The 16281-nt window shown below is 44.9% G+C and overlaps 1 protein-coding gene across 1 annotated transcript; it reads left to right on the forward strand.

The window, feature by feature from the left end:
• Positions 1-101: 101 nt before the first annotated feature.
• LOC308173084 (uncharacterized protein) lies at positions 102-15563 on the forward strand (the record flags this gene model as incomplete). The annotated part of the gene is made up of 5 exons (XM_080548048.1): positions 102-476; positions 10096-10170; positions 10699-12501; positions 12694-12778; positions 13921-15563. 3 exons carry the CDS (start codon positions 102-104, stop codon positions 11992-11994), a joined length of 1746 nt encoding a protein of 581 aa, XP_080404174.1. The 3' UTR covers positions 11995-12501; positions 12694-12778; positions 13921-15563.
• Positions 15564-16281: the final 718 nt, after the last annotated feature.

Here is a 16281-nt window from a genome sequence, read left to right on the forward strand (position 1 = left end):
TATATGAGAAACTGACCCAAGACAGGCTTTTCCATCCACGGAGCACCAACAAACACAAGTTGGTGGTGACAGGGGAGGACCCATGCCCCATCGAGATCAAGATGGAAGAAAGAAGGAACCACTATGATCAAGAAGATCAGCAGGAAGAAGCTAACACCATCGTTGTCCAACAAGTCCTGATGTGTGCTGGAGAAGCCCATCAGATCTCTGTGGTTTCTGACGACACAGACGTGTTTGTCCTCCTCCTTCACCATCACCTTCAGGCAGGACTGGATGTACCACTCATCATGGAATCCCCCCGCAAGGAAAGGGCAATAGTGGACATCAAGTCGACACTGGCCAAGCATTCAGAACCTTTCATCAGCCCATGCCATATCGGGATGCAATCGGGGTTTGGAAAAGGCTCTGTCATCAAAGTCCTGAAAGCTGAGTACGAACTATCAGCCATTGGTAATGTGGATGCACCGTTCCAGCAAGTCCTCGACCAAGCCACTGCCTTACTTTATGTTCTTATTCCTGTTGTAAAGCACTTTGAGCTGCATTTCTTGTATGGAAGGTGCTATATAATTTACTTACTTACTTACTTTAAAAAAGTAATGAATAGTAACACAAAAAATACATTGTACACGACCTCCTTTATGAGTAAACATGAGTGAACATAAATTTGATGCATTTGATTTGAGTATTCTGCATGAAATCTCATATATAAATAAAAATCTGGGATTTTGGCATTTCGGGCATGAAGGGGTTAATATCTGGTACCCCCAAGCAACAAGGGTTAGGGTTAGGGTTAGGGTTAGCAGAGAAAAAAACTTTACTAGAAATCCCTCCATTCACCATATCACTCCAGTTCTCCAACAACTTCATTGGCTCCCCATCAAATTCCGTATTCATTTTAAGATTCTCCTTCTCACCTTTAAGGCTCTCCGTAACCTAGCACCCTCATACCTCTCTGAACTCCTTCTTACTCACACTCCCTCACATAGTCTCAGATCTCCTCTGCCTACCAACTTGTCATCCCTTCTGCCCACCTGACTACTATGAGATCTAGAGCCTTCAACCGTGCTGCTCCCCACCTAACATACGTAATATTGACAATCTCACCACTTTCACAATCCAGTCTTAAAACACACCTTTTCACAATGGCTTACTTGGTTTGATCTCCTGCATTTTGTTTGTTGTTATCAGATTTTTCTGTTTTTATCTCATTTTCTTTTGTTGATTTTAATGTTTTGATAGCCTTGAAAGGCGGCCCATGAATAAAATGTATTATTATTATTATTATTTTTTTTATATTTTTTTTTATTTACCCGACAAAACAAGGTTCAACCCCATGGCTCCCGGACTATGAAGAAGAGGCTGCCCTTTAGGTCAGGGTGGCCTTGGACCAAAATACATAACAGATCTCCAAATAAATAAATAAACTTGCCTTGCCTTGAAATAGTTTGTTGTATGGATATATTGATAATAATACAAAATATATATATATAATAAAAAATTATGAGAAATATGTGCCCCCTCACAAATTCAACATCCTTTGAAAATATATTTACATTTACATTTACATTTAAATTTTTGGCATTTAGCAGACTTACAATCAATACATTTGAATACTAAGCATGTGAATCAGCAATCCACCATTCGTTGCAGGAAGAGTAATCTAGCTCGGGCCCGGGGCCACTGATAGAAGAAAAAACCTTCTCCCTATCGCCTTCTACTAAAACTTTTTTTTTCTTCTTTTTTTTTCTTCTTTTTTTCTTCGTTACGGTGTAAATGTTTCTTCTTTTGAAGTTCTATGCAGAAACGGGAGGGGGGGATATTTATTCTGCATCCATGCTCAACACGTTTCTGGAGTAACAGGTTACATTACTGGGCTGACGGGCACGTTCACATTTGCACACGCTGTATCTCGGTGTAACACCTACATAAGGTGATACACCTTCAACCAAACCCTTCCCCTGAACCTTAAACCTAACCGCAACCACATTTGAATCAATTTGTGGGAGAGACTGCAGAACCTAGGACACATTACAGCAAACAAGGAAACACAACACAAGTGGCCTTTACTCCACAACTGCTGACTCAGTGGCTCATATTCTGCCAAAATGTAATTGCGAGAGGATATCACTGAAGGCATATGTGTAAAAAATTCACAGCCCGCCAGGCCGCCACTGGTGTAAAGACATTTAGGCTCGCTGACCTGTCATAAAACTGAGATGAAAAAGCACTAGGGCAGGCAGCTATCACATCTGCCTCACTGAGGGAGGAGGGTCTTAAGCTGCTGTAATTGACGCTCACTCTCCCCCCAATAACCACATGACTTCGAAAAACAGGAGCGTTGTAAAGCAACGACTATGAATCCAGCTGATGGCTGTGAATCCTCTGGACTAACAAGTGTGTTACTGCACATCGGAATTACATTGGGAATTGTCTTTTTGGGCAGAACTACTACAAGTGAGAACCAGAACAGTACAACAAGTGGCCACTAGGGTTTGCGGCGTTTCCAGGGTTACCAGGGCCCAGCATTCCCAGTTACCAGGGTTACCAGGGCCCAGCATTAATGTAATCTAGATCAGAATGATCCAGATTCTGTCTGGCGGTTGAGTAATCTAGGAGAAACCAGCCAGCTCAATCTGATCCTGGATAGCAAACAATATTATTCTGATCCAGTATCCAGATTAAATGTTTTGATTGAAAACCTTTTTTTCAAATACTGGAGTCTGGACCCTGGTCTGAATAGAACCAGACCTGAAAGCAGCAGGTAAATCAGTATCGCTCATCTGTCCACTAGATAGCAGGAGAACCATGACAATCAAGCAATTTTTTATCGGGAAAGCTATACGTTTATTGCAGGGTCTATCATCTTTGTTCCTGCTCTGTAGATTCTATAATTCTGATTCTGTACGACTGTACGTCAATTTCATGAAAACAAATGTTGTTTGAAGAACTCCTTAGAAACCACACAGGGCCTAGTTTTCAGAGCTTAATTAATTGCAGCACTAAAATCATCTTGGGGCTCTTTCTGCGTCAGCCATTATAAATTCCACGGTCGGCTTTGGACGCAAGACGATGGCAGGGCAGTGGAGGTTTCGGAGGCCCTCTATTGTGAACAAAGAATGACTTCCAATGGCCCCTGGTCCTAGCATTTGTTTTTCATATGGAGACTGATGGATAGATGATTCATTTGCTTTGGTTAAAGTGTAAACAACCCTGTGACAGATTCCCAAAAACTTTTATTAGAACATTACAGCAGATAAAAAGGTCTATTGCAATCATACACTCTTCCAGAACGGTATGTGTGCTTCAACAACAAACAATAATGCACTTCCCCAAAAGGAAAAAAAGAGAGAAATAAATTAATAGAAAGAAAAAAAAGAAAGAACTACCAAAAACAAATACACAGCAGTTTCCATGTTTCTGTTGAGTGAAACTTCACAATGAAACAAGGCCTCGGTAGACTGGGAGGGGAGAAGTACACGTCATATCGCTCTGCCCTCCTCCCTGGAGTACGCACTTGTTCTTCAGGAGTATGCACTTGTTCTCCAGGAGTACGCACTTGTTCTTCAGGAGTATGCACTTGCTTGGCTCCATTCCTGGATCTCAAACAGCAGGACTCGTGGGAGGAGACTCTCTGGAGCCCAACGCTCGGACCAATCAACTCTCGGACCAATCAATGCTCGGACCAATCAGAAGCTTGGAAATGCAAGAGGGGGAGTGAAGGATAGACACTGGGACGGCAGACATGGAAACCTGTGCTACCCCGATGTGTGTGTGTGTGTGTGTGTGTGTGTGTGTGTGTGTGTGTGTGTGTGTGAGTGATGGAGGAGTGATGGTGTGAGTGGAGGACTAACCTCAGAGGACCCCCCACCCCCGTCTAAAAAACACCCTAGCCAGTGTAAGCTTTCACTCCAAGAGACCACCCCTGCTCCATACGCTCTCCTACAGATCTGAAAGGATTGGATAGGTGGAGGCAACCTGCCAATCATTCCCCTTAAACCTAACAGAGGGCAATGCTCTTAGATGTATACAGCCAAACATCCACTCAGATCTCCACATAGGCGTACGGGGCGGGGGGATGGGGGTAAAGGGGCGTCTGATCGTGTAGCCTCCACAAAGAGGTTGGTTAGTGTTAGTGCTAGCATTGTAACGTCAGTTAGCATTGTAGCGTCAGTTAGCATTGTAGCGACAGTTAGCATTGTAGTGTCAGTTAGCACAGTGGCTAGTAAAGTAGAAGGACCTGACTGTGCCAGGTACTCAGCCCACATAGACGAGTGGAAACCAGATTTACACAACAGCAATGGAGACAGAACAACTACAGCGCTGAATTCCAAATGGATCCCTAGCCCCCAGACGTTACGGTGTAAATTAGGGTGTAAATTAGGGTGTAAGGTGTAAATTAGGGTGTAGGGGGTAAGTTAGGGAGTAGGGGGTAAGCGTATAGCGGGTATGTTAGGATGTAGGGGGTAGGTTAGGGTCTAGGGAGTAAGTTAGGGTGTAAATTAGGATCTAGGGGGGGTAAGTTAGGGTGTAGGGGTAAGTTAGGGATGGAGTAAGGGCAGAGCTGCCAAGTCTCACGCAATCGCCGTGAGACTCACGCATTTCAACCAGTTCTCACACTCTCACGCCGCATCTCTATTTCTCACGGCGAGAAATAACAATTGTTTTACGGGACTTTTATTTTTGAAATTCCTTGAAAGAAAGCTACCGGACATGAGTTTCGTGCCATCTTTCTGCACGCGCTTTAACTTGAGTCTGCAATCGAAGCGGCAGGCGAGCGCTGATGGAAGAACCTGTGTTCACGCGAGCTGCAAGAACGTAGCAAGCAGTGTTGCCAGATTGGGCTTCTTTTGGTCACACTGGGCGGGTGGATTCGGCAGCTTTTAGACCGGTTGGGCTGGACATTGTCAATTCCGTCTGGCAACCGTGGTAGCAAAATATGTGCATACATTACAACATCGTATCTGGTAGCCTACTGGACTGGGTTGCACCAATATGGCGTAAGTCATTACTAAATGCAGGCATTTAGTAGTTACTAAACCCCTAGTTGTTACTAGCTAGTTGTTTACTAATTTCGGTTGCACCACGCCAATCTTTTGCCAATCTTAGCTAGTAAATACTCAGTTTTGGTAACTGTTTTTTGTTTCTCTACTGTAACATAACCAGGTACATTAATAATAATAATTATTATTAATAATTACAATTTACAATACAAATACAACAATTGGGGGTCACTCAAAAAAAATGTGGGCGCGCTGTGCGCGCACAAAATCACCCACCAAGCCCTCATTCTGACCCAGGAAAAACCCTGGTATGTACTGTATAACATGATAGCCATCTATGAGCAATGCACTGTATATAAGATGATGACCACGGGTCTTTCTGCTGCTGACCAAGGGGCTGAGTCCTGTTGATGGGGCCAATGTTTCTTTTAGAGTCTGTAGGCTACTGTATTTGTTTATTAAGATTTCATAAATATGATATATTGTCAGAATTTTTTTCTTGTTTTATAAAATGTTAATTATTTTCATTTCTTGTGCTGGTTTATTATGAACAACATGTAAAATTGCAGGAAACTAGTACAAATAATTGGGTGGGAGAGAGGGGCCGCCGCAGCCAAAACGTGCACAGTTTTGGGTCGCTCCACCGCCAAAAAATCTCACTCCAAACTTTTGGTGAAACTTGGCAGTCCTGCTTATACTGTAATAATATAATGGTCTTATTCTTATCAGGTGACATTGAAAACATGGCTGCTCACTCCCTTTGTGAACTCCCAGACACCGGAGAAAATCCAGTATAATTGAGCGCGTGGCCGGGCAAGGTCCGTTGTGGAACGCACTAGGCATGTTGAAGGGGAGATGACAGCTTCGGAGCTACAATCATAAACATCACTTCCCTTTAAATCTTGAATTAAACTCATTTTCTCAGCTGATAACAACATTGTTAATTGTATTACGAGCCACTTGCATGAATTACAGTAGGCAGTGCGGCTCACATGCCTGTAATAACTCTGCATAACCAGTAGGTAATGTGCGTACGTCAAGTCAATACTCGACGTAGAGCTACGATCGTTTCCACGGTCAAATTGACTCACGTTGAAATTGTATAAATCCCTACGTTGACTTGATTTTCTACGTAGGACACGGGTAAGATCAAATTTGATCCAAAGTACATTCTATAAATGAGGCCCCTGATCTCTGCAGTGGTTCCTGTACTTATATCCATTTACAGCACTAGATTGCTGTAGTTGCATCTCTATCTCTTCCAGCTGGTGACCCACACACTCTGCTCAGCCGTTCACCTCTTGTGAAATGAAGTAAATAATATAGATTTATTCTCAAATGACCTGGTTATCATGGTTCTTGTAGCAGTGGTGTGCTCATAGGAAAGAATTAAGAGGAAGGGAGGTTTGTGTGTGTGTGTGTGTGTGTGTGTGTGTGTGTTGGAATACTCCTCCCGCTGTTTGGACCAACAGCATCCTCTGCCCCAACCTTTAAAAGGCTGTGTGTGTGTGAGGCAGCACTTCTGTAGAAGCCATGACGGGGCGAGGCGGTCTCCTCAGACTGTTGCTGGGCTGCGTAACCATGGCACCAACTAACAAAGTAGGGTCATCCAGGGATTCTCTTACCTATTGTTGTGTTTGTAAATATGTGCATGTGTGTTTAACATCCATTCTAACAAAGCAGTTTTTAATGCAAAGTGGTTGAGAGGCTGGGAGTGGGAGTACAGCATGTGGTAGAGTCTGATCTCAAGCTCCTGATTGTTCTGGCAGCTCTGGGAACTGTCCTATGACCCACAAACAGAGTCCAACATGTCTCTTAGACAAACAGCAAAAGGTCTGGGGTGAAAGACCTACTGTACTGGCCTCTGTACTCTAATGTTGTCTTTTCCTTTGAGTGTGTGTGAGGAGGCATGCATGCATATGTTTGTGTGTCGGTGTGTGAGTGTGTCAAGCCAAGTCTGGAGGACAGTTAAACAAAATAAGGGGTGTAACAAGGATACAACCAATCAGGATTGAGATATTCTAGCCTGTAGTTATACTGCCTGTTATGTCTTTGTAAACATCATCAAATCGAATCAAGTTTTATTTGTATAGCGCATTTCTCACAAGATGTGACTCAATGCACTTCACATGATGACAGAGCCGCAAGCAGGCAAAGGTAAAAAAAACTCTTCACTGTGCAGCCAGGAAAATTCCCTTGCAGCGCTCTACTCATAGAGCGACTACTACCAGTTTGCCTACCAGCACACAGCAATGGCCCCCAAACCCCCCCCCCCCCCAGCCGCCCTACACACCCGACCCGCCCCACCACCAGCACACCAGGCTCAGCCAACCAAGCACAGACCATAATAGCCCCACACCAGGCTAGCCAAGCAGGTGCCCTAGCGGCGGGAACAGAGGAGAGGCCCTAGGACCACAGGCGCATAGCAAGCAAGCAAGGGCGAAAAAACAGTTTTTCCTGTGTATCCAGGAAAAGTTCCCTGCATCTTATCAGCGTACACTCTGTCCATAAAGTTATTTCTGCATCGTTGAAACTGCTTTATCCAGCCCGGGGCACAGATCCTGGTACAGGTCCTGGCACTGGTACAGCCTGGTACTTCAGCTCCCAGATACTCTTTCCTGTCAACAGAAGATCTGAAGCGCAGTTATGATGCAACAACACAGCAACAATAACAGTAATACAACCTGGTGACGGTCCAGGTACAGCCTGGTGCCGGTCCTGGTACTGGTCCAGGTGCCACTGACAGCTATCAGTGCCCCATGAGCACCCAGGTCCTCTTTTCTGTCAAAAGAAGATTTCAAGCGCAGTTATGATGTAACAGCACAGCAATCCTAGTTCTATAATTTCCAATTTCTCCCTAGTTTCAAAAGGCGAGATTGAATAAGTAGGTTTTGAGGTCTTAAATATTTCCTGAGTTTTGGACAACCTCAGGCTCTCAGGTAGGGTGTTCCACAGTCTAGGAGCATATATACTGAAAATTGACCCTCCATATCTCTTGGTCCTGGCTTCTGGTACCATCAGAAGTTCAGTGCCACTGGACCTTAGGGGTCTAACCGGTGTGTATCTTACGAGCATGTCCATGATGTATTTGGGTGCATGGCAGTGGAGTGATTTATAGACTAATAAAAGAGTCTTGAAGTCTATTCTGTAACTGACAGGGAGCCAGTGCAGTGATCTCAGGACTGGTGTGATGTGTGCTCTTCATTTTGTCCTTGTAAGGACGCGTGCAGCAGCATTCTGAACCATTTGCAGTCGACTTATCCGTTTTTTGGGGAGACCTGTCAGGAGAGCATTGCAGTAATCTAGCCTGCTAGTGACAAACACATGCATTAGTTTTTCAGTGTCTGCCTGGGAGAGAAAAGATTGTACCTTAGTAATGTTTCTTAAATGATGGAAGGATGTTTTTATAGTATATTAATATGGGTTTCAAAATTAAGATCTGAGTCAATTTTGACACCTAGATTTCTGGCCTGGCACTTAGTGTTAAGTGCCAGTGTTTTCAAATGTGCAGATAATTTCTCTCTCCCAGCCTTCTCACCGATGATCAATACCTCTGTTTTTTCTTGATTGAGTTGGAGAAAATGTTGTGTCATCCATGCATTGATATCAGCAATACAATCTATCAGGTGGTCGACCATCTCGTAGTCGTTGGGAGTTACTGAGATATAAAGCTGAGTGTCGTCAGCATAGCTATGATAGTTAACGCTGTGCCTCCTGATGACAGAGCTGAGGGGTAGCATGTATACGCTAAAAAGCAACGGTCCTAGAATGGACCCCTGGGGAACTCCACAGGTTACGCTATATATGTTTTAGTTATGGTCACCAAGGGCCACAAAGAAATCTCAGTCGGCTAGGAAAGTCCTGGACCAGAGAGGCCGACCCAGTTTTCATGTCTCTCAAAAAGTATGTTATGGTCCACCGTATCAAAACATAGTATGTGGGTTGTTTGTGAGAATATTCAGATGTTGTTTATTAGAGCTTTGTTTTGTGATTTTGCTTTCTGATCGTCTGCAGAAAGGTGACTGGGCCCCGCGGTGGTGTAGCGGTCTACGCACTGGCCACTAGTGCATGCTGCCCACCGGGGCCGGGGTTCGTATCCCGGCTCGCCAGATCCAGATATGGCCAGGGCACACACGGGAAGCGGCATATTGGGCGGCCGCTTCCGAGGGCGGTATAGGAGTATTTCTGGACAAGGATCCGTCGCGCAACAGCGCCCCCGGGGTGCCGGAATAACGGCGCTGGGCTCGAGGAGCCAGTCAGCTAGTCTGCCTGGCGGCCTCTTCTGGGACTGCCGGCCACGGGGTCGTGCGGCGGATCCTATGCAATAGGCAGGGGATAATTGGATGCTAGGTTGGGTTCAATTGGCTACCAAATTGGGTGAAAAAGGGATAAAATCTGAAGAAAAGAAAAAAAAAAAAAAAGAAAGGTGACTGGGACATCTACAGCTACCACATCAACTCCACAGTGACCAGTCGCTATGCCACCACTGCTTTCATCGGCAAATTCAGAATGTGGGTCTTCATCAGTGCTCTCCTATCAAAGCCTCCTTGCTGTCACACCTGTAGTTCACATAGAGATTGCAGTGACAAGTGCTCACTGATGTTTATGTAAAACCTCCCTCTCTCCTCCTCGGCCCCTGTCTTCCAGGGCCGGCTACTGTCATGAACACTCTATGCGGGTTGTTTAAGGCCACAACTGATAGAGGGCACCACACTTGCGCCATCAATTTAGCGCAAGCTACTACCTTTCAATCAAGAACTCCGCTACCCCGCCGCCCGTCCGCCCGTCCGTCAACAAAACACTAGACAATCCAAAACTCTGCTAATCCCCCCCCCCCCCCCCCCCCCAACCCATCCATAAAACACCCGGGGTGGGGCACAATCTAAATCTTGTTTAGGTCACCAGAGTGGTAGGGCCGGTCTGCTGTCTGGAGGGGCAGACGGGGTTGTGAAACAGAAGGAGGAGGCTCAACAACAATACACCAAAACAGTGTCTCACAAAGTTCTGGGATCATTAGGTAACGTATTGTGTGTGTGTGTGTGTGTGTGTGTGTGTGTGTGACCCAAATGTGACCTTTGAACTCACATATGAGGAGCTGTTGAAACGCCGCCTGGGCAAGTATGAGCTGCTGATCCACGCTCGACCAATGCAGCCAGTCAGCGACTTCAAGGTGAGACCAGAGAGAGCAGAGAGACCAGAGAGACCAGAGAGAGACCAGAGAGACCAGAGAGACCAGAGAGACCAGAGAGAGACCAGAGAGACCAGAGAGATCAGAGAGAGACCAGAGAGAGACCAGAGAGACCAGAGAGAGACCAGAGAGAGACCAGAGAGAGACCAGAGAGAGACCAGAGAGAGACCAGAGAGACCAGAGAGACCAGAGAGAGCAGAGAGAGACCAGAGAGACCAGAGAGAGACCAGAGAGACCAGAGAGACCAGAGAGACCAGAGAGACCAGAGAGACCAGAGAGACCAGAGAGAGCAGAGAGAGACCAGAGAGACCAGAGAGAGACCAGAGAGACCAGAGAGAGACCAGAGAGAGACCAGAGAGAGACCAGAGAGAGACCAGAGAGAGACCAGAGAGAGACCAGAGAGACCAGAGAGAGCAGAGAGAGACCAGAGAGACCAGAGAGAGACCAGAGAGAGACCAGAGAGAGACCAGAGAGAGACCAGAGAGAGACCAGAGAGACCAGAGAGACTAGAGAGACCAGAGAGAGACCAGAGAGACCAGAGAGAGACCAGAGAGACCAGAGAGACCAGAGAGACCAGAGAGACCAGAGAGAGACCAGAGAGACCAGAGAGAGCAGAGAGAGCAGAGAGACCAGAGAGACCAGAGAGACCAGAGAGACCAGAGAGAGACCAGAGAGACCAGAGAGAGACCAGAGAGACCAGAGAGACCAGAGAGACCAGAGAGACCAGAGAGAGACCAGAGAGAGACCAGAGAGACCAGAGAGAGACCAGAGAGAGACCAGAGAGACCAGAGAGAGACCAGAGAGACCAGAGAGACCAGAGAGACCAGAGAGACCAGAGAGACCAGAGAGACCAGAGAGAGACCAGAGAGACTAGGGAGAGCAGAGAGAGACCAGAGAGAGCAGAGAGACCAGAGAGAGACCAGAGAGACCAGAGAGACCAGAGAGAGCAGAGAGACCAGAGAGACCAGAGAGACCAGAGAGAGACCAGAGAGAGACCAGAGAGACCAGAGAGACCAGAGAGACCAGAGAGAGCAGAGAGACCAGAGAGACCAGAGAGACCAGAGAGAGACCAGAGAGAGACCAGAGAGACCAGAGAGACCAGAGAGACCAGAGAGACCACAGAGACCAGAGACCAGAGAGACCAGAGAGACCAGAGAGACCAGAGAGAGCAGAGAGAGACCAGAGAGACCAGAGAGACCAGAGAGACTAGAGAGACCAGAGAGACCAGAGAGACCAGAGACCAGAGAGACCAGAGAGACCAGAGAGACCAGAGAGAGCAGAGAGACCAGAGAGACCAGAGAGACCAGAGAGACCAGAGAGACCAGAGAGAGACCAGAGAGAGCAGAGAGACCAGAGAGACCAGAGAGACCAGAGAGACCAGAGAGAGAGCAGAGAGAGACCAGAGAGAGCAGAGAGAGCAGAGAGACCAGAGAGAGACCAGAGAGACCAGAGAGACCAGAGAGACTAGAGAGACCAGAGAGACCAGAGAGACCAGAGACCAGAGAGACCAGAGAGAGACCAGAGAGAGACCAGAGAGACCAGAGAGAGACCAGAGAGACCAGAGAGAGACCAGAGAGACCAGAGAGACCAGAGAGAGAACAGAGAGAGACCAGAGAGACCAGAGAGACTAGAGAGACCAGAGAGACCAGAGAGACTAGAGAGACCAGAGAGAGACCAGAGAGACCAGAGAGACCAGAGAGACCAGAGAGAGACCAGAGAGACCAGAGAGACCAGAGAGACCAGAGAGAGACCAGAGAGACCAGAGAGACCAGAGAGAGACCAGAGAGAGACCAGAGAGAGCTGTGAGAGCGAAAGTGCAGACATACAGTAAATGGATGATTCATTAGAATCATGCAGGCATGAATAAGTTTGACAGAAAAATACACAATGCAATACGCAATACGTGTTGGAAATATTGCCTGCAAAAAGATCTGTTTGGAGGGCCAAAGAGCCCTACCACTTCAAATAGCCCTACCACTTCAAATAGCCCTACCACTTCAAATAGCCCTACCACTTCAAATAGCCCTACCACTTCAAATAGCCCTACCACTTCAAATAGCCCTACCACTTCAAAGAGCCCTACCACTTCAAATAGCCCTACCACTTCCACCAACTCCTCCATGACAACAAGAATTGGTAATGAGATGAGATGAGATGTCTGTCCCTGTAGTGTGACGCTGATTCTGCGGGAGATGGATGTTACCATTGGGGACACACGAGTGGTCATCCTGTTATACAGAAGCAATAGAATGAAATTCCTGTGGCCTGCAATAAGACAGCGCCCATCAGGCAGCAACGTTCTGGGACTTATGGGTGAGTGAAATACTTTTCCTCACCCACCTTCTATATATCCCAAATCATTAGTATGTGTGGTTTTGTAATGAGAAATATTTTCTAGATAGTAGTTATTAACATTTCCTGCTCTCCACTGGACAATCGCCAGTCGTTTGCAGCCCTGGTGTCAGGTATTGTTATCACAGTGACAGTATTTGTGTTGGTATTCAGTCCTATCACCTGTTACCTATGAGGAGGTCCAGGGAACCCCCTCAGCACAACTTAAGATCCAGGATCAAGAAGTGCATGTCACCAGGTAAGTTCAATAGTTCAACTGTGTCTCTCTCTCTCTCTCTCTCTCTCTCTCTCTCTCTCTCTCTCTCTCTCTCTCTCTCTCTCTCTCTCTCTCTCTCTCTCTCTCTCTCTCTCTCTCTCTCTCTCTCTCTCTCTCTCTCTCTCTCTCTCTCTCTCTCTCTCTCTTTCTCTTTCTCTTTCTCTCTCTCTCTCTCTCTCTCACACACACACACACACACACACACACACACACACACACACACACACACACACACACACACACACACAGACACAGACACATACACATACACACACACACACACACACACACACACACACACACACACACACACACACACACACACACACACACACAGACACATACACATACACATACACACACACACACACACACACACACACACACACACACACACTTACTTTTTGGATGATGTGACACATGATTACTGCTCTGTCTTTGTTCATATAATCATATATATTCTAAAGTTAAGAATGTGATAGATATTGATATTGATTATGGTGGAGGATATGGATCTCTAAGAATAAGACTATTGAACATGTCTCTTGTCTCTGCGTTGTGTCATTCCAACCATTCAATGTAAAATAGCCCCCTCAACAATACGGTCTTCAGGTTCAATGATAGACTTGGAACATGGGTCCTCAGGAGAACATGGGTCCTCAGGAGAACATGGGTCCTCAGGAGAACACGTACAGTGCCTTGCAAAAGTATTCACCCCCCTTGGCTTTTTACATATTTTATTACATTACAACCTGTAATTTAAACATTTTTTAAATCAGAATTTTATTTGATGAATCTGCACAAAATAGTGTTAGTTTTTAAATGAAATGAGAAATATATATATAAATTTAAAAAAAAAAAACTGAAAATTGGCATGTGCATAATGTATTCACCCCCTTTGTTATGAAGCCCCTAAAAACTTCTGGTGCAACCAATTACCTTCAGAAGTCACATAATTAGTTAAATGAAGTCCACTTGTATGCAATCTAAGTGTCACATGATCTGTCAGTATATACACACCTTTTCTGAAAGGCCCCAGAGGCTGCAACACCTAAGCAAGAGGCACCACCAACCAAACACTGCCATGAAGACCAAGGAACTCTCTCTGTGTGTTTCCATTGCAGGGACCATGCTGTGGACTTCAGCGTTCGCACTGCTCCGACTGTTGAGTGCTGGCTCCTGCCTCTTCAATCTGCCCTGCAAGGGGCGCTGTCCGACTTCACTGTCACACAACTGTAGCTAATAATGTCGAGTTAACAGCTGTCAGACAACTGTATCTTACTATGTAGTGCTTTCTTCACCGCCTAAAAGACTGCCAATATATAAATCAGTCATTCTATGACACAGTCAGACAGCCACTTTGTGTTTATACAGTCGAGAAGAGATAGGGTGTTTCTTTTTACTGCAATTTACTTCAGTATTATGTGATTCTTTTTTAAGACATCAATGCTGCATCAATGCTTCTTTTGTGTTTGATTGTGTGTTGTATGATGCAAAAATGGAAGATCAATAAAATAAAAATAAAAATATATATCTGTCCAAACACTTGTAGATGAATAGGTTGTTAGTTACAGTAACAAGTACTGGCAAGGACATGTGCCTATGTACTGTTAATAACAACACATAGTGCAATATTATACTATTAATAATCATTCATCATTTAAACACTATATGGAAAGAATTGTTTCGGTTGACTAGGGCAAGAATGGTCAAGTGAGAAAAAAATCAAATGAGGCTTTAATAACATTGTAAATACATACAAGGCAACTACACCATAAAGAAATATGACATTCTACCCTCTTGGTAAATGAGAGAAAGAGAGAGAGATGGTCTGTATACTCACAGACAACAGCTGGGACTAAGATTAGTGACAAAGAGAAATATACTGTAAGTCCCTCAACTGTTTTATATCTGTCTTTCAACCATCAGTATTACAATCCAGAGTTGTTTGTAAGGGTGAACCAATCAGACCGTATAGAATCAGTTACAGTCAAATGACATGTACAGTAGTATTCAAACATTCACAAAGAGTCACTCAAAATCAGTGAGACAATAAGAAGTGTGGCAGATTTGGACTCTTCCCCCTTCACACTTCTCTTAAGTTGAGAATAATTCTCATGAGTAGGACCCAGGTTCTAAAGCCTGGGGCCTCATTTATTAAAAAAAGTACTTGAACGTCATCTTTGACTTTCACGTAAGCACATTTTTCTAAACCGACGTAAGCATTATTTATAAAACGGGCTGCGGTGGTTTAAAATTGCGTACGTGCTTCCTTCTAAAAATACCAATGCAGGTAAAATGAACGCAGGTTTCTCCTGCACCACAGACACCCCAACATGTTTCTGTGGATTGTATGTGATAGAGTTATTTATGTATTTAGTATAGAGAGAGTTTCAGTTGAATATGAACTAAACTTCATTTGACTGGTTGAAATGTGTTTTATGTCTACATATAGCACTCCCACTCAGATGTACAACATCCCATATTGGATATTGTTGATTTGCTTGTTATTGTTTGAACCCTTTCATAACTGTACAGTATTCAATCAATTCAGTTTGAATTGAACCTTTGTAGAGTGTCAGGCAGAATATTCTGCTTTGACTCAAATCTTCCATATTGTAGAGAGAGATTTCTGATCTCTGAACAGTATCTTGCCTAAGCTGCTATTTACAGGACTCATGTGCTTTACAAAGCAAGGCTTATCTTGAACTAGCTCTGTGTATGATCACTTTTGCCTGCTGTATACTATCCCTGCACTTAGCATCTGACCTGGCCAGCAGGACTGATTGTACACATTTGAAGACAGAAATAAACTCATTTTTGCTTGACAACATCTTCTCTCTGCCTGTGTCATATTGCTTCAGTAGACTCTCTTGTGTTGACCAAGATACAAATACTCTGTCCACTGTATATTGGCCAAATGATCTAAGAAATGATTCTCTCACTCTTGTGCCAAAACAGATAGCACAGTAAATGTAACACTCACATTACATAACTGGTCTCTGCAGTGGTTCCTTTACTTATATCCGTTTGCAGCACTAGATTGAAGTTTTCACTCTGGTTGCATCTCTATCTCCTCCAGCTGGTGACCCACAAACTCTGCTCAGCTGACATCTCTTGTGAAATGAAGTAAACAATATTGATTTATTCTCAAATTACCCCTTGGCTAGCATGGTTCCTGTACGCAGTGGTGTGCTCATAGGAAAGAATTCAAGTGAAGGGAGGATGGGTTTTGTGTGTGTATGTGTGTGTATGTGTGCGTGTGCGTGTGAATGTGTGTGTGTGTGTGTGTGTGTGTGTGTGTGTGTGTGTGTGTGCGTGCGTGCGTGTGTGTGTGTGTGTGTGTGTGTGTATGTGTGTGTGCGTGTGTGTGTGGAGGTGGATTGGAATACCCCTCCCACCTCTTAGGAAATTATTGTTCACCATTCTATGCACACGACATATTCAACAAGTAGAAGATGATTAACCAGCTGTTGCATTCTCTC

The sequence above is a fragment of the Nansenia antarctica genome (genome assembly GCF_963989245.1).
Source record: "Nansenia antarctica genome assembly, chromosome: 18".
In the NCBI taxonomy this organism is placed as follows: Eukaryota; Metazoa; Chordata; class Actinopteri; order Argentiniformes; family Microstomatidae; genus Nansenia; species Nansenia antarctica.